Genomic DNA, 26136 nt, shown 5'->3' with positions numbered 1-26136 from the left:
TAAAATATTTTATCCTACACGTAGACACCTTTCTTAGATAAACAGTAATGTACTGTCTTGCAGTGGGTCCCCCGGAAGCACTCTTCGAGACAGAGATTTGTGTGCACGGATTTTATTGGAGAAGATACAGCAGTGGAACAGCCTTTCGAAGATTCAGCTGAGCCACCAGCTCCGGGACACAGGACACCCAAATTAGCCACCACGTGTGCTAGTGTTGGGGGACCCGAGGCATTAATGCTGCCCCTGGCGAAGTCGAACTGCAATGCGGTCAGAAAGGTCCCGGGCCAGTGGGTAGCTCTGGGGCTGTGAGCACCTGCAGATTCCTCTGCCTTGAGGCAAGGAGGCCCAGCCTTCATAACCTGCCTCAACCCAGCATGGACGCAGACTGCCTCTGGGGTAGGAGGTGACCCTGGGCAAGGTGGATTTCTTTGACTGAGGGCAATTCCCAGAAAGCAATTTAGCTGATTTCTACCAGCTACCAATGCTCCCAAGAGCCACGGGAATGTGCAGCTCCTTCTGGAGGGGAACTGGCGTCTACCACAGCCCACCCTCGGCACTGTTCACTCCCACAGTGCTCGTGGCACAGGTTTGGGACCAGGCCCTCCAGGACTGTGCTGCTGACACTCAGGGGCTGTCTCCGAGCACTTTGCTTCCCCTTCCTGTTTTCCTGGGGAGATCCCATGGTGGAGGGAGCAGAGCTGTCTTGGGATGGGGTCCTTGGACCACCCAGCATCAGCTCCGACAAGCTCCTGTAGCATGTAGTGCTCCCCGGGAGATTTACTTGGACATTTTAATCCAGTTAATTAAGGAATTGTTGCCATGACCTGCAGAGAGCCTGGATATATAACGCTGGGAGAGGCTGGCCTAGGGTCATATCAGGGTCTGGGTCCCCACTGCCTTCCTCACCAGAGATGCAAAATGATTCCTCTCATTCTCGGTTCATTGTTGTCCAGACCAAAGCCTTCCGGAAAGATTCACAACCCTCGACAATCGTAGGGGCAATGTGTTGATACTGAGATTTACATGTAATCTCGATCCAGGTGGCTTCCTTCCTGTTCTGGTTGTGCTGTAAATTTATCAAAATGGCCAAAAAAAAAAAGTTTAAATTCCTAAATATACTTGTCAAAATAGGAATAGAGGAAGGCCAGAGCCACGTTTTAATTATAAGATCGGTGAAAACGGGTTCCGTGTGCCTGGACTGGGGGCACGGAACAGTTATGCATGCTTTAGCGAAGGCGTTGACTGGGCCGCGTCCCTGAGATGCAGGCGGGATCTGGGGTCTGCGCCACCTTCCCGTCAGCACTGCGGGGCAGTCCGGAAGCAGTGGCCCGTCTGGTACAGCAGAAGCCGCTAGGTTATTCGAATGAAGCCACCAGAAACCACAGGGAAACAAACATCCGCAAATTTTCTGTAGCCCCCAATTCTGCCCATCCTAAGGGAGAAATCTGTAAGTCAAGGGAAAAAATTAAAACTTTCAAATATTAGCAACAAATGGCTTTGGTTGTTCGGTGTGTTCTCACCAATCTTCAACAATTAGATAATTTCCATGTTTCATAAACACAGAGCAATTTAGTTTCCAGATCCAGTTTAATTCTGATACCTGCCTGATCTCTGTCACCTTTCATCGCTGGCTTTAAAAAGGCCACCTGCCAAATGTCCGCAGCCTTCCTCTCTTCCTGTCTCTCTCTCTCACGCACACACTCACACAATCCGGGACCTGCTCTCGGCCCCCACGGAGATAGATGGGCAAGAACACATCAACCCAGTTGCTCTTCACCATGTTTATTGAGAGAGGGAGGGAGGCCGTGGGTGTTCAGGTGGGCAGCGTCCTGTCCTCAGGCAGGGCTTCTCCAGCCTCCGTTCACCCAAACAGTGTCAGGGCCCCCTGGAAAGGAGAAGCCGAACTTGAGTGTGCCCTGCCCCTCACTGCCACCAAGAACTCAGGCGGGAACTCAGGCAGCTACCGGCTCTGGCGAGGGCTCCCAGGAGAGACGGGGAGCGGGCCCTGGGACAGAGTGCCATAGTCCCCCGGCAGCCTCCCCACGGGGGCTGCATCCATCCCACGCTCCACCAGCCCCTGCAGCTCAGCTATGGTCAGCCCAGTTCACACCCGAGGACCCGGGCTTCTCCCAGGGACAGGGCTTGAGAGAGCAGGATGGACACGAGCCCTGACGTAGGGCCGGAATGCCTCTGGGACGATGTTGCGGATGGCTGGGGAGGGACACACGCCGGGAGGTGCCCGTGGCGCCCGCGTTACCAGCAGCGTCTTCACGGCCCCCACGGCCTCGGGGCCCAGCTCAGCCACACACTTCTGGGAGCCCTCTATGAGGTGCTCCACGGGGATCCCCAGGCTGGTCAGCATGAACTTCAGGGGGTTGAAGTGGCTGAGGAGGGGGTTGGCCACGGCCCCTGCGGCAGAGTTGAGGGCAGCCACAGGCTGGGCCACAGGCTTAGCCACCGAGTCCACGAAGAAAGCGGCAGCTACAAACACAACGGGGAAGAATCAGCCACCGTAGGTAGGGGGCCCAAGGAGACCTGCTGACGACTTGTCCTCCCGGGGAGGTCCTCAGGAGAGCCTTCACCTGCCCAGCACCCCTGGGCACCCACTCCCTCCCTCGCTGGTGCTGCCCGGTGCCGAGTCCGGGGTCACAGAGATGGCTCTAACCCAGCCTGGGCTCTGGAGGGCTCCCGCTGGTTGGGAGCAGCAGCCTCAGTACGGACGGCCGAGCCCGGCGAAGAGACTGCTGCAGAGAGGGACACAGAGGCAGCCTGGGGGTAGAGAAGGACAGGCGGACTCTGCAGGCTCCCCACGGGAGGAGCCCCTCGTGCTGTGCCCGGACAGTCACCAGACGGGGAACAGATGGGTATTCCTAGACCAGGGGCGGCTGTCGGTGGGTCAGAGAGAGAAACCGAGGCGGGCAAGGGTGTGAGAGGAGGCCAGAGGGCTCGAGGGCCACAGGAAGCGGGGGGGGGGAGGACGGGAGCCCTGGGGGGCAGGAGGCCGGGCATGGGAGCTGAGCCTGGGAGGACCAGCAGGAGCAGCCTGGCTCTCCGCGTGTGGATGGCTGCGGCAGGGAGCCTGGGGCTCACTCACCGGGGTGGCTGAGCAGGGCCACACAGAGCACCAGGAAGGTGGTGGTGAGTTTCATGGCGCGGCCGTGCTCCGTGGACGCTCCAGGACCTACGACGGGCTTCCCGGAGCCTGGCCCTGAGGGTTTCATATACCCCGTCCTCACCCCCTGCTGGGCTGGGGCCTCACCCTGTCTGCCTGAGAACCTCACTGTTTGCTCAGCTCATGCGCAGAGCCCCAGCCAACTTCCTGCTCTGGCCGGTCGACCCTGGGAAGCCCGTGTCCCCTACCCCGCCCGGGTCTTGGGGACTTCCTCTTGGCAGGGGCCTTCTCCTGGGAGCAGGAGCAGCAGCTTTGCCCTGGGCTCTGACCCGGGTGGGGAGGAGGCTCCCCCCAGGAGGGAGGGCCGGTGGGCTGCAGAGCTCACTGTTAACTGCAGGTCTGCGGCCCCGCCCTTGCCCAGATCCATCACCATGGAAATGTCACTCACGGGGGTCCTCGGGGTTCCTTCTAGTCTGGGGAAGCCAGGGTGGTTGAGCACTGGAGAGGAAACTCCATGTGGCCCCCTAGGTGACGGGGCCCTACTCCTGGCCACCTCCCTGATAGAGCCACAGGCAGCCGCTAATGTGACTAGGAGGACCTGGGACATTTTTCTGTCTTTGAAATTAGTCTCAATGCCGTGGATGGTCCCGGTTTATTCCAGTTTCTCCAAAAGTCCTTACTCATCCGTCACCTATGGAAGTATGACAGGTGGAGGGCAAAACATAAGCATACCCTGACGCAGGCTCACCGGTATGGTAGGAGGTGCCAGCTCTTCAGGGGTGTCCTGGCACGTCTCTGCGGTGGCTCAGCGAGCACCTTGACCTTGGCAGCGTGGGGCCTGCAGACTGCCCGTGGCCAGCGTGCTTGTTGTTGCTGTTTGTGTCTTTACTTTTCCTTGACTGTTTTGTCTGGGGGATTTTGCATCATACACCTGGAGTTTGGTTGTGTATGTTTTGTTGATCATTGTGGAAGTAATTTCAACGGGAAATGCATTTTCAACTAGTGAAGATTCAGTACCTTCCGAGGGCTTTTCTGGAGGAAGCTTCTTGCCGTGCCGTGGGGCCGGCACTGTCCTCTCAAGGCATTCGCCAGATGGACGCTGCTCTGGCCGGTCGCCCTTCTGGAAAGCCGGGCCAGCGGGTTGGATGACCACCTCCCGCCTGTCACGTTAACCACCTTGTCACAGGCAGAGGGGCCGATGAGGGGCAGTGAGGTGGGGGCTTCTCCCCCAGAGCGGAGGCCGGTTCCCAGGGAGGCAACCGCAGAGCAAGGGGGAGAAGGAAAATTTGAAGAGGCCTCGGGTATGTTTCTAACAGCTTCATTCTCCCATTCCCAAACTGATGGGAGCAACACTTCAAATTTCTCGTGACCATTGTCAAGTTAAACACAAAGAAAGCAAGCCCCACATTTTCCCAAACAAGCGATGACTAAAATTGTTTTCCGTTTTTGAATGATTTATTGATAGAAGATTAGCGAAGACTTTGGGGGAAAAAAATCTCCAGTGTTTGTTTACAAGTTGTATAGACAGCAGAAATCTCTGATGGGATTTCCGTGTTGGTCTGAGCTCAACTCCCAATCTCATTAGTCTCCCTCTGTGCAAATCTAATTCTAGAAATCAGTCCTATGATACAACCAGACATGCCGACAAAAATGCTTCAGGAGGGTGGTCATGACAGTCATTTATACGAGGAGCGCAGGGTGACTTTTGTGGGCCCTAGGCACTTTTTCCTTTGTGCGTGGGTGTCTTTCTCCTTAAAAAATACCAGAAGTATATTTAATAATGGCACTGGCATAAAGATAAATATAATCCCGGCTGGATCCATTATAATATATTCATTACTATTAATTTTTTCTTCTGATCTAAAGGGAAATGGAGATGAAAGCTTTTTCCCGGACCCTACATGCATCGCTATCCCTCGGCTCTGGGCCTCCCAGGCCTCGTGGGGAAGTTGACCATGACGGTAAATGACAGGAAACCAGCTATCAAGTTGTCGCAGAAGCTGTGGTCCTTCTCTCTGATGCTGCTGTCAAAAACGATACCGGAAAATTTCGGGATCCGGACCGGGCTGGGCGTGCGCGCGGGGCGATGGGCTCCTCCCGGGGCGCCCGCGGCACCGGCGCCCGGCAGCCCCAGCCCGTGTCGCGGGGGATCGTTCCAGGCGCAGTTTGCCTCCGACACGCAATGAAGGTTCTCGGGACTTCTGTGGAGCCCAGCCCACCCTCTTCCACAAAGGGGACCTGCCCAGAAGGGGACAGGTGCTGCCCCCGTCACGCCAGGAGGTGCGCGCGGCCTCCGCGGCCTCCCAGCCCTCGTCGCAGAGCGGCCGCCGCGTGTCCCCGCCACGTGACGGAGCCCCGCCCTGCTGGCCCGGAAGGGATTGGCGCTGGCCCGGAAGGAGCCCTCCCGCAGTTTCTTTTCTACCTCAACTTTTTTATTGCGGTAAAGGTCACAAAGCGTAAAATGTACCGTCTTAAGCAACCGTAGGACTGAAACTCTGTATCCGTTAAGCACGAACCTGGCCCTGGCAACCACCTTCCTGCTTCCCGTTTCCGGGGTCGGGCGACTCTGGGGGGCCCGGGCGGGCGTCGCCGCACAGAGCTGTCCTCCGTGCACGGCGCCTCCGTCCGTGCTGACGCTCGGCCCCCGCCCGCCGCGCGGACCCGGCTCCGCCCCCCGCGTTTCAGCGACCGTGCGTGACGCTGCGGGAGCTCCGGCGTGCGGGCGCGTGTGGGAGACGCTGCTTTCCGCCGCCGAGGCCCGCGGTGATTCTGTGTCTAATTTTCTCTGAGAACCGCCGCACTTTCCCTCAGCGACGGCGCCGGCTGGCTCCCCACCAGCGGCGACCAGGGGCGCCCGTCTCCCCGCAGCGCAACACTCGTCCTCCCGAGCGGGATTCTGGCGGCTCGGCCCGCGTGGTCGGGGTGGGTGACGGGAGCCGGCGCAGCCCCTTTCCCCGCGCGGCCTGGGGCCCTGCGACGCGGCCGCGGGGAAGGACCAGAGCGAGGGGCCGAGCGGAGGTGGCGGCCGCCACCGCGGGTCCCGACAGGCTTGGGGGCCTGGGGCGTCCCGGCGCCCCTCCAGCCGCCCTGGCGTTCTTCGCCTGTGCAGTGAACAACCTCCGCTGCCTCTCGGTGCCTCCGTGCACCTGCTCCCGCCTCCCACGAACGACTGCAGGCGCGATCCCCACCACAGCCCGCGCCAGCCCCGCGAGTGGTCGCGCCCATTTCGGCCTCCGCTTTGGCTTTCTGCGGGCGCCGCGGCCACTGGCCACACGCCTGGCGGCCGAACACAGCTCGCGTGGCTGCGCCGGCAGTTCTGGACGCCGGAAGTCCCGCGTCACCGGGGCGGAAGCAAGGTCCGGGCCCGCGGCCTCCTCGGCGACCTGGGCCTCCTGGTCCCACGGCCTCTTCTGCGCGGGCGCGGCCTCCTGCGTCATCCGGGACGACCCTCGTCTCCGGATAATTCCCTCAACCGCAAAGCAGTGCTTGAGGTTCCGGGAGTCAGGAGGTGGGAGGTTGGGGGGCTCCGCATGGGTGGCGCACGACGTCCCCTGGGCCAAGGCAAACACTCGAGCCTCACCCGCCCCTTCGGGAATGCAGGGAGTGCTGGAAGGTAAACAAGGGCTTCGGCCAAACATCCAATTGCGGCCCTGAGTGCCAGCCCCCCGGCGCTCGGGCTGGAGCCACGAGGCACGAGCCTTTGTCTCTGCCCCGCCTGTGCCACGGCCCCGAGTCTGCCCACGGGGCGGTGGGGAGGGAGCCGGCCACGCAGGCGGCAAGGCCCAGGCGGACACGGCGCAGTGACTTGTCAGGCGGAGTGGAAGGGACGCTCAGGACCGAGCCCATCGGGAGTGTGGCCACGCTGGGTGGGTGGGCATCGCCCCTGACCTTCCGCCCAGACGTCCTGTTGTCGTTGGAGATGCCGTGGAGGTCCTCGGTGCCCACGTCTGCTTTCCCTGCGACAACGCACTGTCAGGCAGTGTCACAGGCGACGAGCGAGGCTGGCTAGGTCACCCCGTGCGGGTGACGACTCTGACACGGCTCGGGTATGAACTGTCCCGTTCCTGTTAACCCGATGCTCACCCACGTCCGCGGACAGGCCCGGTGAGGCTTTTCCTCATCCTTCTGAGCAACTTCCCCCAGCAGGGGATGGACGGGCCGTCCTGAGGGCTCAGCCAGCGCCCTGCTTTTGTCCAAGGTCCTGGGGCCCCTCCCGAGGGGGTCCGTGGGAGCTCCTGGCTGTAGCCTGGTCTCTGAGCACCCGGCCGGCGCGACACGCAGGTTCCTCCTGTGGGGGTTCTCCTGGGCCAGGGCCAGCAGGCAGGTCCTCCCTCTCTGCTGCCTCCACGGGTCGCCGGAGGACAGGCGGGCACGCCCCAGGCTCTGCGGCTTTCTGCCGCCGCTGGGCTTTCTCCCGCACTGGTCAGGCATCTGGGCCCCCCAGATGCCCTGGCTCACCCACCAGGCACACGAGGTGTGTGTCCTGCCCAGGGGTCACCCCACCGGTCCCAGTCAGCACTCCCTCCTCGGCCTCCTTCCTCCTTCCTCATAGCTCAGCCGCATGGGCCCTGGGGCTGTGGGCAGCATCCTGTTCCCGCTCTGTGGGCCCCTTCCCCTGGGTCGACGCTGCTCTGGCTCTCTCAAGCACTTCCTGTTGCCCCCTCCCTGTCCAGGGCCCTCCTACGGGCAGAGCCCTGCCCTGGGCGGGGTGGGCAGATGCCTTCCACAGGGTTCTTGCTGTGTGGCTCCAGGGCATTGGTGACTGTGACAGAAAAGCTAAGGCACGTGGTGTAAGCGAGGACTGAAATTCCAGGGATGGGGCTGCCTTCAGGCAAAGCTTGATCCAGGCTCAAATCATGTCACCAGGACCTTGTTCTTCTCTGCCATCTCTTGGCTCCTGGTTTTTAGATGGCTGTCCTCCCTGGGGTGGCAAGCGGATAGCCAGCAGGGCCAAATCCCAGATACTGATTCAGGCTCAGGGTCATGAACCCTGCTGCTGTCCCCAGGGCCTCCCATGAGATCATACCAGGTCCCTGTTGCTCTAAGAGGCTGTGCTGACCACAGCAGCAGTGTCCAAGGAAACATGGTGTATAATTAGGTCCAGTCTACCTTTCAGCCTGGGCTGGGTTGCAGCCCTATTGAGTCCATGGACTGAAGGTGTGGCCAGCAGTGGTTTCCTAAATGGAATGGTATTGGGTGTGGGGTGGGTATTGTCACCCTCACGAATCAGAAGAAACACAGCTCAGAGAACATCGGTGACCTACCTGAGGTCCCCTGGACAGTCAGAGTGGGTCTGCGGGGTGCCCAGGCCATGCTCTTCCCACACCCAGTGTCGCCACGGACTGGAAGTTCCCGTGTTGACCGGCGCCCTTACTGCCTCCGTGCACCGGGGCTGGGAGCAGCTGCCTGCCAGGCAGGGGTGTGAGTTGGTGGGTCAGACCCCTAGGGGTCCCTGGCCAGAATCCAGACCAATGTTCTACCACATGGTGCCCGTGCCTCCAGGCCTGCCCTCTGCCTCTGGGCGTCCCTCTGACCCCCTAGGACATGAGCACTCTCAGCCCCTCAGCTGCCATCCCGAAGCAAGAGCCCTTCTAAGAAGTTTCAACAGCTTAGAACCCAAGAGTTTAACGGCAAATCCTTCTGTTATGCCCATCTCTCTCTGGTGGGGGGGATTGAATGCATGACTTCCAGTTACCTGGTTGTGCCCAAGGGAGTCCATGTCCTCCCCTTTTTGGGCAGGGGGAGCTGCCTCCTTCCGGAACAGGGCCATGTGCGACTGCCTAGCTGCACACAGACCGGCTCCGATGGAGCTCCTGGCACCTCAGAGAGCCAGGGACAGGGACCCAGGAGCTGTACCTGCCTGGCTACCTGGACCCCCGTCCCACAGAGGGCAGCCCAGGCTGTCAAGGATGCTGCCTGAGACATGTTCCAGATCCCCTAATTCCCTGCATAGTCTCTCTGAGCTCCTCCCCAAGCCCGGAGGCAGTTCCCCCTTCGGATAGGCTCCTTGCACGCCCCCCTCGGGTCTCTGAAGGGAGTGTGGTGTCCTCCACTCAGTCCAGGATGGAGAAACAATCCACTGTCCTTGCAGTGGTGGCTGCAGCCAGTTTCTGCTAAATTACTCGAAAGCAGAACCATGGGGGTGCTTGTTGACTTAACACCTCGCAGTTGGTCACCTATGAGGGATGCATTTCCTCCTATTAACATCACTTTGATCCCGATCCTTCTAAAAGCAGGCGGCCTCCATCCACGCCTCGGTGCTGCAGCCTCCGCAGGTCTCTGACCCCCTGAGAGGCGCACGCGTGCGCCCGTTCATTCGGCTGCAGACGGAGGGACAGGAGGATGGTTTGGTTTGGGTTGCTGTGACGAATTACCGCAGAGGAGGTGGCTTAAACAGCACATTTATTTCTCCCTGTTCTGTAGCCTGAGAAGTGCAAGATCAAGGTGCCAGCAGATTGGGTGTCTGATGAGGGCCCATCCCCGGTTTGCCAACAGCTGACTTGTGTTCTCACGCGGTGGAAAGAGGGTGAGGGAGCTCTCTGGCCTCTTCTTCAAGGGCACGAGTCCTATTCTTGAGGGCTCCACACTGGCGCCCTAACCACCTCCCAAAGGCCCCACCTCCTGACACCATCACATTGGGAGGAGGGTTTCAACATACGAGTTTTGGGGGACACAGCTAGTGTGTTGCAGATGGGTAGTTAGGGGGCTGCTGGGAGCCTGCGTTGGTTGGTCGATGGGTGGGCAGGTGAGTCGGGGGGTCAGATGCCGCTGCCCACATCACCTGGTTGGGGCAGGGCCTTCCTCCTCGGTGTGGTCGCCCAGCACCACTGGGGCCATCGTGACTGTTACCACCAAAGCCCTGCAGGGCGGCAAGTCACAGGCAAGAAACTGAGGCCCCGAGGGGAGGTGCCGAGCCCGGATCACCAGCCTCAGGGTGTCACACCAGATCCCTCGCCCCACTGGCAGCCCCGAGCAGCCCCCAGAGCCCAGCCTGGCCCAGGCTCTCTGCCCAACGGCCGAGGAGACCCAGGCCTCACTCGACTGTCTGGAGGGCGGCCCCTGTCAGTGATGCTGCCGTCCCCTTCCTGAATCTGCAAGCAGGGATCTCGGGGGGCAGCCCCGTGACCTGGGCACAGGCCAGCACCTTGGACACTGCGGCCGATTATCCGGGCTGAGCGCCCAGCTTTAAGAGTGGCTGGGTGGGCGTGTGAGGGAGGGGCCGGCATGGTGCCGGAAGCCGCGTTTTGGGCTCCCTCCTCCAGTGCAAGGGAGCTTCAAGGGCAGCAGCCCCGTGAGTCCGAGGCTGCCCCTGCCTCCAGGCCTGCCCTCCGCCTCTGGGCGTCCCTCTGACCCCCTAGGACATGAGCACTCTTACCCCGTCGTGTGTGCTCTTCTCTGCTGGGGACTCCTGCTTTCCTCTGGCCCCCGGCACCTTCCCAGGCCTCAGGAAGCCATGTAGACCCCCAGCTGGGGGCCAGGCTCTCTGTCCCCACCCTGCCTCACCCTGTCCTCCCAGCCTGACTGGCACTTTGGCTGAACCCCGTCCTTAGCTGAGGACGCCAAGGGCCTCAGGTGAGGAGGGCGGGGCAGGTCTTAGGACGTGCTGTTGGAGAGGATCACGTGTTTACTAGGAAAAGGATTCTTTCCAGACATGCGGTCTGTGTATCTGTAGGATTCTGCACTGGGTCCAGCTTTTTCTTCCGGGTCTTTCAGAGTCGTCCTGGCCTCCTCAGGGCCGCCCTGGTGCAGCCAGGGTCCCTGCACCAGATGCCAGCAGTCTCCTCACCCTTGTCCTTCAGGATCCCTTCTCGGAGCACAGACGACAGCCAGAGCATATTGCCCCTCTCAGAACTCCCCTGGAGCCCTAAAATAAGACAGACTCCCGACTCTGGGCCCCCAGGCCCTACAGCGCCGCCCACACCCCGCCACCCCTCTTGCCCACCCCGCCCTGGACTCCTCTGCCAGCCCCACTCACAGGTCTCTTCTCACGCAGGGGCTCTGGCCTGTGCGCTCTGTGTCCCAGGGCCCGGGACCATGCGTGGCTCAGAGCAGACACCCTCGGCCCAAGCAGTGCCCATGCCGAGGGCAGCGGTCACTTGGGGACAGGCATCGAGGGGCACTCCAGCTTGCCCTCGGCCCCGCGCCTCCCCCAGAGTATGCGACTAAGGGCTCTCTGGCAGAAGTGACTGGGAGTGAGGGGTTGGGCTGGAGGCGGAGGGACCAGGGGGTGGTGAGCACCCGGGAAGGGCTGGAGCCTGAGAGGGGATGAGAGGGTTCCTCCGAGACAGAGGACGCCCAAAGTGGGAGCGCGCTGTTGCCTGCTGCGACTCCCCTGCTCCCTGGCTGGCCGAGTTCCCATCGCACAGCCTGGAGTGGCCTGCGCCCTGCAGGGGAGGGTGGAGCCGGGCCTGGGGGGACACTTGAGCCCAGCCCTGAAAGTCCAGCCCAGGCAGGACCAGAGCAGCCCGGAAGTGTGAGTGCAGAACCCGCTCCTGCCCGCGGCCCCCGAAACCAGCATGGGGGTGCCAGTTCCCACCGCACGTTTCTGGGTTTGGTGACCAGAGCAGTCCTGGGTGTGTGGGCACATCCTGTTGGCTGACACCTGGGGTCAGTGGCTACAGTCAGTCAATTACATTGGAAAGTTAAGATGTCTAAACCCAATGCGGAGTCTTTTCTGTATGCCCATTTAGATTTATTATAGAGGCAGAAACAACAGTAAAGACCAAAAAATAATAAAAACGCAAACAACCCACCAGAAGCAGTTGCCTTCGTGGGGAGGGGCTCTCCCCCCAATTGCGGACAGCAGGGCTGCCCTGGACGCCCGCGGGCCCGGAGGGCGGGAGAGGCCTGGCAGCTGCAGGCTGCACCCCAGGGCGGTGACCTGCGTCTCCTGCCCCTGCCTGGGGTCCACTCTGCTTTCCTGGGCGCGGGTCCTGCTGGCCGGAGCCTCCAGCCCTGCCCGGCCCTTGCCTCCTGGCTCCGGGCTGCACAGAGCCCACTGGCAGGGCTGCCGCCACCGGTCACCGCCAGCTTCCCTCTGAGCCCCTGGAGAGCCGACGCCTGTCGGGACCGCCAGTGTCACGCCCCAGCCCGCGGCCACCGTTAGGGCAGCCGCTCAGGGGTGCGGAAGGCCCCGCGAAGGCTGCAGTCTCCTCCAGCGGTCTGCACCACGGCCAGGGCTCGTTCCCTGGGCGGCACCGAAGCCTGGGTCCCCGCTCAGACGCCCCTGACCTCGGGGTTCAGGCAGGCACCAACCAGCCAGGTGACCTCGGGCGGGCGCACCCCTCCGCCCATTCTCCAAGTGGAAGCCAGGGTGGCCGCAGGAACCTGGCCCACCTGCGGGGCCCGCCCTGGGCCCAGCCAAGTGTCCAGGACCTTGGTGGCTCAGCAGGCAGGATGGAGCTCCGGTCCCTGCAGGTAAAGCAGGCCGGAACAGAACCAGCCGCCGGGGGGGAACAAGCCGCAGGCCGCGCTTCCTTCCCGTGGCCTGTCCAGGGGACTGGGGCCGATGGCCCCGCAGGGAGGAAGGTTAAAACCAAAACTTCACGGAGGGCTGGGACTTCAAGACTGGCATCAAGTTTATTATTATCTCTTGTTAAATATATTCCATCTTCTCAGAGAACATTGTCTACAAAGGCGTAGTAGATTTTCTTCCCAGGTACATGTTTGGGTGTGCAGTTACGTGACAGGAGGGGAGGTGACACAAACAGGTGGTTTGCACGCGGGCGGGGCCTCCGCACCTCACTCGGGTCCTCCGTGGACAGCAGCCCGGGGCTTCCCCTGGGGAGGCCAGAGCCCAGGCCCACAGCCAAGTGAGTGCAGAGGGCGGGGAGGGGCACGGGGATGAGGATCACAGTCATACATGCACGCAACTATCGCAGAGTTAACACCACACTCGGAGGGGGCCGAGCAAGCCCCTGTCCCGCGCAGCCGCCTGTCCTGCAAGCGCCTGTTGGAGTGGGGGTCGGTCTTCGGGTCCTCACCCGGGGGAGGGTCTTTCTCCTGGTGGGGGTGGCGGGGCAGTGTGAGCCGGGATGGGAGGCCTGGGCAGCATGGTCCCAGCCTTCAGGGGGCCTCTGGTGCTCCCCTGCGAGGGCCGAGGCTTGATCTGCCAGGGTGTCCGAGTCAGGCCCCCAGGGCCACAAGAACACCCACTGGCCGCTGAGTGTCACCACGCAGTGCCAGCTCCAAGGCCCTCCTCGGTGCAGCTCACAGGCTCGTTTCCTGTGAGGACCGCCATGCCTGGGAGGCACCTCAGGGGGCAGAGCCAGCTCGAGGGAAGGTAGAACCACACGGGGCGGCTCCAGACCGTCAGCCGGTTCTCCACGTTCTGGACCAGGTGGGGAGACTGGGGCCTTCTCCAGAGGGAGCATCTGCTCTGACAGCCCCTGACTCGGGGCTGAGAGTCGCTGCCCCTGGGCTCCCTGCAGACTGAATTTTGAAAAGGAAATTCTTCACAGCAGCCGAAAGTCTCTGAAGTTCTAGTGAAAAAGACCCATTGGATGGTCCTTCTCGTTCAGGGCCAGGGGTGCTGGTTCAGTCTGGCACTGGTCCCTCACGTACAGACGGCCACCCCACGGGACAGTCAGCTGTTTGGTCGGGCTCAGGAGGACCCCGATGCCTCACTGCTGCTTGGGGAAGGAAACGCGGCACCTCCCTTCGGCCTCGGCCGGGGGTGAAGAAAGCCGTTCCCCGCGGGAAGGGCGGTGCACTCGCCGGTGGATGGGGCGGCGTTGTGGGCAGGGGCTGGGAGAGCTGGCTCAAGGCGGGCTTTACCTCGACCCCTGTGGGACTCTCGGACCCACACATTCCTCCTCAGAAAACGGGCGTCATGCCGCCCACCCACTGCTGAGAGGAGGTCATCAAGGGAACATTCTCCATGAAGTGCCCAGCTCGGGGCCGCCCCTGTGGACACCGAGCTCAATGGCAGCGGAGTCTGAGGGACAGCAGGGCCGGGGCGGCTGCGGGTGGCCCTGGGCAGGCGTGGTGCCCTGAGCCCGGAGTCTGCTCTCCTAGCTGGGGAGGCTGCGGACAGGGCAGAGGGCACTTCTCTCTGGCCAGAGCTAAATGAGATGAGTCCCCACCTGGGCCCCCAGCCCTCTGCTGGCCCGGCCAGGCCCGGCCCCCAGGTGTTGGAGCCCAGGCTCAGCCGAGGGCAGGGCCGTGGTCTGAGGCCGCCTTAGCAGCTGTTGTCCGTGAAGAAGGGCGCGCGGGCAGATGGGGCGCACTCGTCCTCCTTGCACGGCTGCGACAGAGCCCCGTACTCGCTGTTGTAAAACACCTGGCCGCCTCGGGCTCCCGTGTCGGGCCGCGGCTGCCTCCCGTGGGGGTCGGAGTGCACCCCGGTCACGTCCACGTCCTGGCCAGGTCCTTTACCGCTGCCAAGACAGGGAAGATGGCGTAAGAAGAGGGAGGGGACCAGACCTGGGTCAGGGTCTGACTGGAGTCACCAAAGACGAGCCGGAGCGTGAAGCTGCTTACGGACTTTGAGAAGCACACACAGCCTGGCCTTCAGAGCAAACCAGGTTCATCTGGCAAACACTGGAACTGTCTTGGTCTCAAGCCTGGACACGGGAGAGTGAAGAATGTCCGACTTCACCCCCCAACCTGTCCTGTTCTACCCGGCCCTCTCAGGGATGGCACTGACGCGCCCCAGTCGTGCGCGCCAAGCACCACGGGTGGCCCTTGCTTCCTCCCGTCCCTCACCCCGCACATCCATCCCTCCCGAAGTCCTGGCCATCCTAACTCCAAAACGCATGTGCACGGGTCTCCGTTCCCCGGCCCCTACTGCGGATCGCGCCGAGGCCTCGCGGGCTCTGCGACCTCCTGGCTGTCCGCCCTGCCCCCACCACCGCTGCCCGTAGCCCAGCCTCAGAAAGGCCCTTCAGGTTGGACACACCGTTCTGGTCCTGACAGAGCCTCAGTGGTCCCCTCACTCCCGGGATGAAATCCGAGCCCCCGCCCCCGCCCCATCCTTGGCCGTCCTCAGCTTTCACTGTGAGTTTTTTGAAGATGTTGATTTATTGTGGTTTTGCTGTTGAAAAGGCTCCTGGCTGTCCTTCTCTTTTCTGCTTTGTAAGAGACTTGGACTTTTTTGCCTGAATTCTCAGAATATTTATCTTGAAAGTCAAATAGTTCTACTAGGATACGTCTCAGAGTTTACTACTCTAGGCCAGTTTTCCCAGGTATCCTCCCGATATGTAGACTTGGGTCTTCTTTTATTTATTCAAGAGTTATCTGGAATTTTAAGTTTAAAAATATTAGTTCTATTTACTGTTTGCATTTTGTCCTCGGGGACCCCGGATCTCTTCCGTACCCGTCGCTTTCTTCCCACCCTTTCTGCTTCTTCATTTCCGCTCTGACTCCCCGGCATCTGGCCCGTGTTGGCCGCTGCGGGTCTGGTGCTACACTCTGTCCCTCCGGCACCCTCTTCTTTTTTGAGGACTTAAATTTTTTTATTTCAATTTCTTTCTTGAATTTAGTCAGCTCCCATTTATATCTTCACATTGTTTGCCACTTTCTAGTCTGAAGTTTTGAATTTCTGATTCTTGTTGTTGCTGCTTGTTGCATTATATATTTAATTCATGTTGGAGGGTTCTGTTTCTGTTTCATTAACAATTTTTTCTACTGAAAAGTTTTAAGTCTAGTTTTCTGTTTTATACTTATAACAATTCTGCATGGACAGTGCTTATTTTTTCTGTTCATGATTATTATTCATGTTGGCGTCGCCTACACCAGAAATAGCTTGGAAGAGACTCAGGTGGCTCCCAAGGTTCTTCACTCGAAGGTGCTGTACAGGACCCACACTTTCAGCATCTGCTTGAATTCTCTAGACTGCATTCTTCTTTCCAAGGGCTCCACTCACACCCTCTGTCATTCTGCCCCCGGGGGCCGGCCAGTCTCCGACGCTGCTCCATGCAGCCAGGCTGACCCACCACAAGCCCCTGGTTTCCAGATCTCCTCTCACCAACAGGCTTGGAGGAAACAGCACACCACGGGCTGTGGGATCTGGCATCCCAGGTGGCCACGGAAAGGGCTGGAGGATGCCACCAGGAAGTGAGAAAGAATAACTCCCGTTGGACAAGTGCTGACCAGTGGTTGACAGGAGACAGGAAAGGACGGGGCAGATAAACCCCCTCCTTCTCCCACGGGCCGCTCCAAAATGCACCCTTATCTTGGCACGTGTTTGTGGAATGTTCTATATGCCCAGGGAATGCACCTGCCCATGATCCGCGGCGCCTCTTCCTGGCTTACCATGATGTGTTTCCAAGGGAAACACGTGTCCCCTGTTGCCACGCTAGTGAGGTGCTGTTTCTGTAATGTGGGTGTGTATCTTTCCTCTTCTGAATTCTGGATACTGCCTTGCTTCTGTAGTACCTTTATCCTCTGGAACTTTCTTCTTCCTTCACCACGGAGCACCTGAGGTGCAGCGCTCCCTCCTGACTCACTGCCCTCCCCAGACAGCCACTGCCGTGCCTCAGGCCTGACCGGGACTCTGCTCTCACCAGGGCAGCCTCCTCCGTCACCCTCCAGCCTGTGTGGCCACGGTCCCAAGGACCCGGTCATGCTCTCCTCCGATGGGACAGCACCCACTGGACTCTCCTGAAGAGCCGTGTTGTTCTTAGGAAGGTGGGTAGAGGTTTGGATTTAAATGGCATCGTCTTCTGGTTTACCTTTTTACTTAATTACCTTTATTTGAATGACACAACGCTGTCTGGTAAAGAAACATTAGCCAAAAACTGTTTCTGTAAATGTACCTATCGTTAATTTCCTCAAACCAGGTTACTAATGGAAACCGCCTGACAGAATCAATTAAAAAACCACAGGAAGCAAAGATGCACAGACAGACACAGTTGTTGTTCCTGGGCACGGCCACGGCCGCCTGCGCTGACGGCACTGCAGACGCAGCCTGTGTGGCTGGCGGGATGAGCCACCGCGTGGTTGGTTAAGTGGCAGAGGCTGCGGATGTACTTTCAAGAAAGGCGAAAGCAACATCGACTATCCTCATGTTATGCAAATAAATACCTGTGGTTCAGGGTGAAATACTCAGTGACAACAGCAAATTTGGTTCAGAAACGGTGCAGGGAGAAGTAAAGGATTTGCTCTGGAAAACTGTGCCCGATGACCCTGAAAGGGGCTCTTGGCAGACGGCAATGTCAAAGGTGCAAGTGGATGGTCTGGAGAAAGAGGGACGGACCAGTGCTTTTACGACACTGTAGGTCCTGTCACTTAAACAGGTGTGTATAAGTAAACGAATAAAGTGAACATTTTAAGTAGGCACTTAACTCTTTTCTTCCTATATTCTGAAAAGTTTAAATATTCAAGTTGGACAAAACTCCCCCCCACCAGGGATATCTTGTTGGGCAAGTGGAGACCGTCTTCTATCCGGGTCCCCCTCTGTACAGGCGTATGTGGGTATTTCTCTGTTATCAAAATACATCTCCAGACAGCTCAGGTTACGGTATGTGCCTGGCCTCTGTGAGCACTGGGCAAAGTGCTGGGGTTTGGGGATGAGGGCGGCCACCCCCGGCTGGCGGGGGGTGCGTCACCACGATTTCACAGAGTGCAGCATCTGAGCATCTGCAGATGAAGGGGGTGCCGGGGCCAGCATGGGGATGGCGGGGCTCTTGTGCTAACGTGAAGGCCCTGGGTCTCAGGGCAGCTTGTCTTGAACACGCAGAAAGGTACCGGGGCCAGGAAAGGCGTTGGGAAGAGTGAGGCACACCCAGTCCCAGCCTCCCTGGCTGGGCCACTGCTTCAGCCCCTCCTGGGGAGGGCAATACCAACGCCTGCAGGGAGGCGGCTCCGGAAGCCCTTACCTGAACCCGCTGGCTTGTCTTTGTCCACTCGCTATCTGTTCGAACTCCTCTGAGGCCAGCACCATCCCACTGTCCGTCTGGTTGTCCTGAGTGCAGAGAACAAGCCGTGGCTGCAGCCCCCACAAGACCCTCCCACAGGGCAACCGCCCCAGCCAGGACGAGCCAGCAGTCACCGAGGAGCCACATCTGGGTTTAGTGGGCCCTGCTACCCTTCAACCGTGGCTTGGCGTGGGAACTGCAGAGAGCTGGGTGCCCCCAAGGTCTCCATCTGGCCCTGGAGGCAGGAGCCTAGGTCCCGGGGACCTGGTGAGGACCCCCACTGTGCCCTACAAACCAGCCTCCCTGGGCGGGCCCAGCAGCCCTGCCCATCCCGACCAACAGACCCGCCAGAGAGGGAGCTGTTTTCCCACTGGGGTCTCTGTGCTGCTGCCACAGAGAGGCCTGTGTGGAGTCACAGGGATGCTGGGAAGGGACAGCTTGGGGGCTGTGGTGTCACACGAGGGCAAGACTCAACCGACACGTGCCATGACATTTTCAAGGGACAGTCTTTTCTGTTAAAAAATGTCTGCGTTGGTTTCTGTTACTTGCCTCAGGAGTTCCTGACACTGACTCCCTGAGGCTGCCCCGCCCCGATCTGAGGCCTCACCCTGCCCATACCACAGAGGCTCTGTAGGCCGTGGGGGTCATGGGGAATTCTTCAAACGTCTTCATCCTGGAGGGCCCCTGGCTCTGGGTCCCTCTGGCCAGGCACCCGGGAAAGGACACACAATTGTAGTATCTGTGGGGAGAAATCAGAAAGTGCTGAAGAAACGTACCCCAGAACCTCTCCTGGAAGCTCCCCCCGCTCCTTCTGACCCCTCACCTCCTGGCAAGGGCCCCATCCTAGGGCCCGGGTCCGGGTGCCGCCTGGGGCTCCTCCCAGGCCCTGCCTCAGATGCCCACCGTGCAGCCCCAGGGGAGGGGCCTTGGGCATGCCCTGCCCCACCCTGGCCTCGTCCTCCCCGAGTCCACTGCTGTGCTCCGCAGTGAGGGGGCACGGCCAGGCCTCATGCGATGTGGAGCTGGGCCGCACCAGTGTGGCCTTCGCCCCAAGCTAGGGGACAGGTCTGGTGTGCAAGCCAACTGGCCTGCCCACGTGTACACACGTGAGTGTGCGTGTTCGGGTGCCTGGTGGAAGGGGCCTGGCGAGATCCAGCTGACTATTCTTGTCCTCAGGGCCTGGCCCTGCCCCACGCTGGCGCAGACAGGGCAGGACTCTCAGGGCCTGGGTCTCAGTAGCGCTGGTGGGAGTGTGGACGGCACAACTTTCCTGGGGTGTGAGCTGCCGGGGCAGGAGACCTCTGACCTAGAACTCTGGGAACTCAGGCCAAGTTCCCAGAGTGTGCGGAGTGAGCGGCCTTCCCTGGCCCCGGGGGCTCTGCCAGAGGCCCCGCAGACTCACCCCAAGATGAATCGGTGATTAGATCCCAGGAAGAGTCTGGCCCAAACCCAGCCCACTCCACGTTCTCTCCCTGTGAGATGTGCCCTTGACGTTGGGCTGGGGTCTCCCGGGGACAGGACTGCACGGCAAGGAGGATGCCAGTGGGCAGAGAGGACTGAGGCCAGCAGACGGCAGCACAGCGGACAGGCCCTGGAGGGCCCCTCAGTGGACGAAGCCTCCCAGAGCACCGTGGGCCCCTGCGCTGTCCTTTAAGACCACCCGCTGAGTTGGGGTACACTTGTCTCTCAAGTCGCTACAGTTTGCGTTTCCTCGATGGCTCAGCGGGATGAAATACACCTGGTCCACGGCCCTTTCCCCGGCCTCATTTTTGGACTCGGCGGGTGGCCGACCTGGCAGCCAGGCTGTGGCGGCGTAGGCTCGGCGGGCTGTCCTCAGCATCGGTCTCGGTGACGTGCAGGGCAGTGGTGGACGCCTGCAGGAAGCTGCCCTCCTCGGAGCTCTGAGAGCTGCGCAGGGCCACGGGGTCCTCCTCCTCCTGGTGGGAACGGGAGAGGCAGCCAGGGCCAGAGACCGACGGGTGCTGCCCCGTGGCCCCCACCCCTTTCCTCAGCACTGCCCGGGCTCCCACCCCTGAAGTGGGGTCACAGGACTGCGCCCGCAAGTGTGTGCTCTGAGGATGAAATGAGCTAGTGCCAGAGCCTGGCATGCTTCGGCTCTCAAGGCAGGCGAGGGGCAAGGCTGCAGAAGGCTCGCAGTGCCAGCCTTGTGCAGCTCCCTGCAGCCCTCCCTGTGCCCCATTTGCGGAAGAGGCAGGCGGGGCTGGCTGGGGCTCAGTCAAGTAGCCTCACACCCACCCCTGGCTGCGCCTGCCATCCGAGAAACCAGGCTGGGCACTTTCTACCTTCTTCGTTGGGTGGATCCGGACCCAAAGCGCCCATCCCGGCCCCTGAGTCCTGGGAAGCAGGCTGCTCCCCTGTCCTTCCCTCCAGGTCCCAGGGCACAGGGTGCCTGCCGTGAGCTGGGTCCCTACCCTTGAGGAGCACCGTATGGGGAAGAGAGACGCCAGGACACGCACCTCAAGGGCCCATGTGCTCGGGGGTGGGGGCGGGGGCAGGGTAGGCACCAGGTGCAGGGACACAGCTCGATGGTGCCGCAGGAACCAGCCTGGGGCTCTCTGCGGGCAGGGACAGGCTCTGACCATCCGAATGGTGTCCAGAGCAGGCACCAGTGGGTGTGTGCTCAAGAGGAAGATGCCTGTGTCTCGCCTGGGCATGCACCACCTTGCCAGGCAGCTCAGAGGTGGGCAGAGTTTAGGGGGGCCGAGAGGGGCAGCCGGGGCCCAGGCTGCAGCAGGAGGGCCGAGAGGGGGCTCACCTGCCGGGCCCCGGCCTGGAGCAGGTCTCCCAGGATCTCCACCAGCTCTGAAAACGCAGGCCTTGCCTTGGGGTCTCCAGACCAGCAGCTCAGCATGACGTGGCGTCTGGGGGAAAGCAGGCTGCTGACTGTGGTCTCAGGGGGCCCACCCCACCCCCAGGCCCCAGCCCCAGCCTTCCCTGGGGCCCTCCCCCCTGCTCTGTCCTCCTGCTAGAGCCCTCCCCCCTTTCCAGCTGCCTCTCACTCCTTCAGTGTCAGCTCAGCCCCCGATCACCCCGGCTCTGGCTCCCGTCGGGTGTTCCCAGAGCGCCTGGCCTCCGCGCCTGGTGCCCGTCAGTTACGCCGCGTTACCCTCTGTGTGTTGTGAGGGTGTTGGCCAGGCCTGTCCTGCTGGCTCTGGCCTCCCCAGCGCCCCCTGCTTATCTCACATGCCCATCTCCACGGCCCGTTCCCCGCCCCCAGCGCCTGCAGGGTGGGGGAGACTCACATGGCAGGAGTGGCCAGCTCCGGGGCCCTCATCCGGGTGCCGTCTTTCAGCCGCTGGCAGAACTCCTCGTTGATCTGCACCCCAGGGTAGGGGGAGGCCCCTGACAGCAGGAAGGGGGTGAGGTGGGTGGACAGCAGGCTGCTGACTGCTCAGCCCAGCTCCCCAGATCATCCCTGTCCAGAGCCCCCCTCTATTCCCCTTGGCAGGGGAGACGGTGGCTCCCCATGCTGTGCTATACCTGGGGGCCTGGGCATTCACTGCCTTCCCAGGCTAGTTCTTCATGAGGTTAAGAGAGGATGATGCCACCCACGTGCTGGGGTGCCCTGAGCGTCCGTGGATTTGAGAGTTAGGAAATCAGTTACCGGGATCCTCAAGGGTGGGGAGCCACACAGAACCCGTGTCCACGAAGCCTCTCACTGCGCCTGACACTGCCTGCCTGCACCATGGCCGCCTCCAACACAGGGGGCCATGGGCCCGGACGCCCGGCCCTGGGTGCTGTCCTCCCTCCCTGGGCCCTGCTGCCTCACACGAGCCGCCAGGCCTCCTGGGGTCTTCCTGCTCTTTCAGTTTCGGTAATAGCATGAAGCACTGTTTCCATTTGGTGATGTTTTAACTTTTCCTCTTGCTCATTGCCTCCCCTACCCTGGCGTGGCGATTCACCATGTTCACCGTGGGGCCCCAGTTCCCACGTGGGACACACACAAGTAAGTGTGTCAGTTGAATCAGCCCGGGGCTCCCTCTGGGGCCTGTGGTCATCCGGGGGCTGCCACCTGAACAGGCTGGACCTGGCATGGGCTCGGGCTCACACCCTCCAGAAGTGGTGCCGGGGCTCGGGGGTGGCCCACATCGGAGGCAAAGTCCTCTTGAAGGCTGGGCCAGGCCGAGGGGAGGCGGGGGGCTCTTGGCGGCCCATGAACTACCTGCCTCAGAACCACCTGGTGCCCGTCTCCAGGTGCCCAGTCCCTGGCACCAGAAGGACCTATCCTGCAGCTGGGAGCTGGGTGATTCCTGGGCCGGGCACCCCCTACACTCACCCAGGGAGAAGATCTCCCAGAGCAGCACCCCAAAGGACCACACGTCGCTCTGCGTGGTGTACACCTTGTCGAAGATGCTCTCAGGCGCCATCCACTTCAGGGGCAGCCGGGCCTGAGGGCGGTGGAAGGAGGCGTGTCCCACGGTTGGTGGGGAGACAGGGCTGAGGCCAGACACTGAGGCCCCCCCCAACAAGTCCCTTCTGTCTGGACCCAAGGCTTCTTCCCGCTGCCCGTTCTCCTGGGTCTGGCCAGGCCCCTCTGTCCCGTGAGCTTTCTCAGGGCTGGGTGAGGGGGGCTTGCAGCCCCTCCCCACCATCTCGCGGCCCCACCCTTCCTGACTGGCCTCTGCCTCCACCCCTCGGCCACGCCCGGGACCCACCCGCTCGCCCCTCCCTCTGCCGGGCGGAGCCCTGGTCCCCGCTGCTTCCGAGCTGCACCAGTGAGCCGCACGCCGCCCCGAGCCCGGCCCTGAGACGGCCCGAAACGCGCGCCCTTCTGCAGGGCAGACGCCACGCGACGCCTCTGCACACCCGGGCCCCGGAGGGCGGGCGCAGCAAGTCGGGGCCCTTCACGTGGACCGCAGCACCGTGGCCTGCCCGTCAACTTCTGTCTCCACTCCCCTGTCCCTGGTCGCCTCCGTGGGCGGGTCACAGGGGCCCCGTAGGCTCGGGCCCCCAGACCTCGGCGGGGCCCCCAGACCTCGGCGGGGCCCGGGGGCAGTGCGCCTCCAGCGGCAGACCGAGGAGCCCAGTCGCCCCGCCAGCTCGCCCCCTCCGGGCGGGAGGTCCGCAGCCCCGCCCCTCCGCGACTCGCCCCGTCCCCGCCCGGGTGCCCTGCACGCACACTGCCCTTGCGCACGTAGTCGGGGTCTTTGTAGATGTCTCGCGCTAGGCCGAAGTCGCAGATCTTCACCACGTCGCTCTCGGACAGCAAGATGTTGCGAGCAGCCAGGTCCCTGTGGATGCACTGGGGGCACGGGGGGCGGGGGCCGGGGGACGTCAGCGCAGGCCCCGAGTGACCCACCCCTGGAGCTCCAGGGCCTGAGCCCTGCTCTTTTGGGGAAGAGTCCAGAGCATCCCTCGGGCTCGTTACAGAGGGGGCTTGTGGAATCGTGGGGACGGCTTGGGGTCAGACTGACCCCAGCTCCGCACCCACCTCTGCACAATGGGAGACGCTGATGGACCCCAGGGGTGAAGGTAGGACGGAGCGCGTGGTGGCATGCAGACGGGGCTGCGCCCTTCTCCCCTCTGGAGGGCCTGCCAGGGGAGCTCACCTTGCGGGAGGCCAGGAACTCCATCCCTCGGGCCACCTGGAAGCTGTAGCAGACAAGGTCTTCCATGGTCAGGGGCCTCAGCCACAGGTCCTCGGCTGTACAGAGTGAGGTGGTCTCAGGGGGAGCCTCCTCCGTGACTTCCCTCCTCTACCCAGCCCCAAAGGCAATGTTCGTTCACCCGGCCCTGGCTGCCTCCCTCCGGGCTGGGCCCCTAACCAGCATGTCACCCCGTCTCCTACCCCTCAGCCCCACTCACTACTCACTTACCACTTACTCAGTGGTAAGCAGTAAGATACCCACTTACTGCTCTGTTGCACCTTCGGGCCTGTGAAGTTTAGCCTAAAGCAGCCTCCCTGCATACTTACAGTTTGGCCTAAAGGTTTCTCCATACTAGTGAACTGCAACCTAACTGGATACGTAAACAGACTACGACCTGCTCTTGACCAGTCACTGAGTTTTGGCCGCTCGAAGGCAGCCCACTGTTTCCACCACGCTCAAATAGGACAAATGCCAAACGATAACCAGCCCAGCTGTTTCTGCATCCTACTTCTGTTTTCTGCATGTCATTTTCCTTTTTCTGTCCATAAATCCTCTCTGACCCTGTGGTAGTACAGTTTCTCTCTCTCTAAGCCGATGCTGGGCTGCCTGACTTGCAGATTGTCCTTTGCTCAATTAAACTCCGTAAAATTTTATTTGTCTAAAGTTTTTCTTTTAACAGATGGTGTCAGAAGTGAGACCTGAAGTCGAGCTCGCAGGGACCCCCAGGAGCACCGAGTGGCTAAGCATTTTGCCCACTGTTCTTCACAGCAACTGGGGGGCGTAAGTATGTTCTCTCTTGGGCTCCAGTGTTTTGAGCCACCTGAGTTTGAGACAAGTTTTGATCTGAACTGGGTTCAGAAGTCTGACAAAAACTGGACTGGGTCCAGGACTGGAGCCAGTAATTAACTGGCTTGGATCAGTTAAAGGCCTCCGATGTCTGACTGGGTTAGGCAGAAAGTGGAGTAAATGGCAAGACTGCAGGGTGTGCCAACTTGTTTTTAAAAATTCGCAGGAATTTTTGTGTTCTACCGTCTTTGTTTCTTTTTCCTGTGTGCTTAGGTAGAGAAAAATCATTGGCTAAGCTGATCAACGGGATGTGGGAGCCAAAGTCAAGACTCCAGGTAAAAGTGGGATCCTTACTTTCTAAACAAACTGAGCACTCTACGTTCTGGCTACATCTATCTATATGTGCATAAATACTAGGCCTCAGAATAGCAAACACAAACATAACAAAATCTTACAAAGATAATTTAAAATTACAGTAAAACATTCCAAATAAACAACACTGTAATTTAAAAAGTACATTTAAAAATGAGGGCCCTCGAATTAGTCTCATCCAGGGATGCGTTTTATTTTTAAAAAATTGTTAACATTTTTTTAATTTTAATTTTTTTTTTTTTACAGACAGGGTTTCTCTCTGTTGCCCAACCTAGAGTGCAGTGGTGTGATAATAGCTTACTACAGCGTTGAACTCCTGGACTCAAGCAATCCTCCTGCCTCAGCCTCCTGAGTAGCTAGGACTACAGGCACTAGATGCTACCATGCCCAGCTAATTTTTAAATTTCTTGTAGAGTCGGTGGGTCTTGCTGTGTTGACCCAGTGGTCTCAAATTCCTGAGCTCAAGCAATCCTTCTGCCTTAGCCTCCCAAAGTACAGGTGTGAGCCACCACGCCCAGCCCAGGGACGCCCATTAATGTATAGAAGCTTCTAAAAATATTTCAGTATTTTTATTCCCTCTTTTAAAAGATTCTATAAAAGACACATAAAAAGCTTACGTGATTAATTAATAAAAAATTAAATCTACTAACCTTTTGCTTAATTGCTATTCTGCCCCAAAGGCAAAAAAAAAAAAAAAAGCTATCTTGGATAAAGTGTTTATAAAAAGGAAGCCCTCAGATAAAATAGGCTTACTTTTTTTCAGCTCTATACATGCTGAGTCCAGACATAAGACAAAGCTTTCTTTGCCCTATTCCCTAATGGGCTCCACCCTAAACACAATAATTTTAACTAAAAAGCAATAGCTAAGTTAAAAGGCCACCCATTAAACTGCTCTCCAAAATACACCTGTATGACATTTGACTATTCTAAAACCCTTTTATAAAAAAATTTACATCTAAAAAAAAAACTCCATTTATAAGGGTGTTTACCTCTATATACTAAAAACTCTTACCATTATTTTAAATTTACATATTGAGCTTTACTTTTGTTTAAGGTGCTTTTCCTAGTCATTTTGTCTTAACCAGATTTTTACCAACACCTTTTTCCTTCATTTGGGCAAATGATGACACAATATTTTGGCCTAAAGTCTCAGCTCTGTGCTTTTAAAATATAAATTTTCTACCTTATTTCACCTAGAGTTATCCCTTTAAAAAAATTAGGGCCGGCCGCAGTGGCTCACGCCTGTAATCCTAGCTCTCTGGGAGGCCGAGGCGGGTGGATTGTTTGAGCTCAGGAGTTGGAGACCAGGCTGAGCAAGAGTGAGACCCCGTCTCTACTAAAAATAGAAAGAAATTAATTGGACAACTAAAAATATATACAAAAAATTAGCCGGGCATGG

General features: G+C 59.6%; 2 protein-coding genes across 2 annotated transcripts in view; both read right to left on the bottom strand.

The window, feature by feature from the left end:
* Window positions 1–1861: 1861 nt before the first annotated feature.
* SCGB3A1 (secretoglobin, family 3A, member 1) lies at window positions 1862–3149 on the bottom strand. The gene is made up of 3 exons (XM_012660889.1): window positions 3095–3149; window positions 2258–2481; window positions 1862–1885 (listed from the first exon to the last, which is right to left on the bottom strand). Exons 1-3 carry the CDS (start codon window positions 3147–3149, stop codon window positions 1862–1864), a joined length of 303 nt encoding a protein of 100 aa, XP_012516343.1.
* A 9529-nt stretch (window positions 3150–12678) lies between these two features.
* Window positions 12679–26136, bottom strand: part of FLT4 (fms-related tyrosine kinase 4) — a 30318-nt gene continuing 16860 nt past the window's right edge. The window contains exons 21-29 of the mRNA XM_012660893.1: window positions 23541–23635; window positions 23111–23233; window positions 22268–22379; window positions 21234–21333; window positions 20747–20852; window positions 19762–19907; window positions 18589–18709; window positions 17932–18017; window positions 12679–14490 (exon numbers count right to left, since the gene is read on the bottom strand). Coding sequence (XP_012516347.1) covers window positions 14292–14490; window positions 17932–18017; window positions 18589–18709; window positions 19762–19907; window positions 20747–20852; window positions 21234–21333; window positions 22268–22379; window positions 23111–23233; window positions 23541–23635 — 1088 coding nt within the window. The 3' untranslated portion in view covers window positions 12679–14291. The remainder of the gene's footprint in view (window positions 14491–17931; window positions 18018–18588; window positions 18710–19761; window positions 19908–20746; window positions 20853–21233; window positions 21334–22267; window positions 22380–23110; window positions 23234–23540; window positions 23636–26136) is intronic.

The sequence above is a fragment of the Propithecus coquereli genome, unplaced genomic scaffold (genome assembly GCF_000956105.1).
Source record: "Propithecus coquereli isolate 6110/MARCELLA unplaced genomic scaffold, Pcoq_1.0 Scaffold689, whole genome shotgun sequence".
NCBI classification, from domain to species: Eukaryota; Metazoa; Chordata; class Mammalia; order Primates; family Indriidae; genus Propithecus; species Propithecus coquereli.
The sequence above is the reverse complement of the archived record's forward strand: the minus strand, read 5'-3'. Positions and strand labels throughout refer to the sequence as shown.

Excerpts from the sequence above, each read along its gene's own strand:
- SCGB3A1 (XM_012660889.1), bottom strand. The coding sequence starts at position 3,149 with ATGAAACTCACCACCACCTTCCTGGTGCTCTGTGTGGCCCTGCTCAGC. Across the intron at positions 2,482-3,094 it reads GGCCCTGCTCAGCCACCCCG|CTGCCGCTTTCTTCGTGGAC; the intron begins GTGAGTGAGCCC and ends TTGTGTTTGTAG. Across the intron at positions 1,886-2,257 it reads GGGCCGTGAAGACGCTGCTG|GGGGCCCTGACACTGTTTGG; the intron begins GTAACGCGGGCG and ends TCTCCTTTCCAG.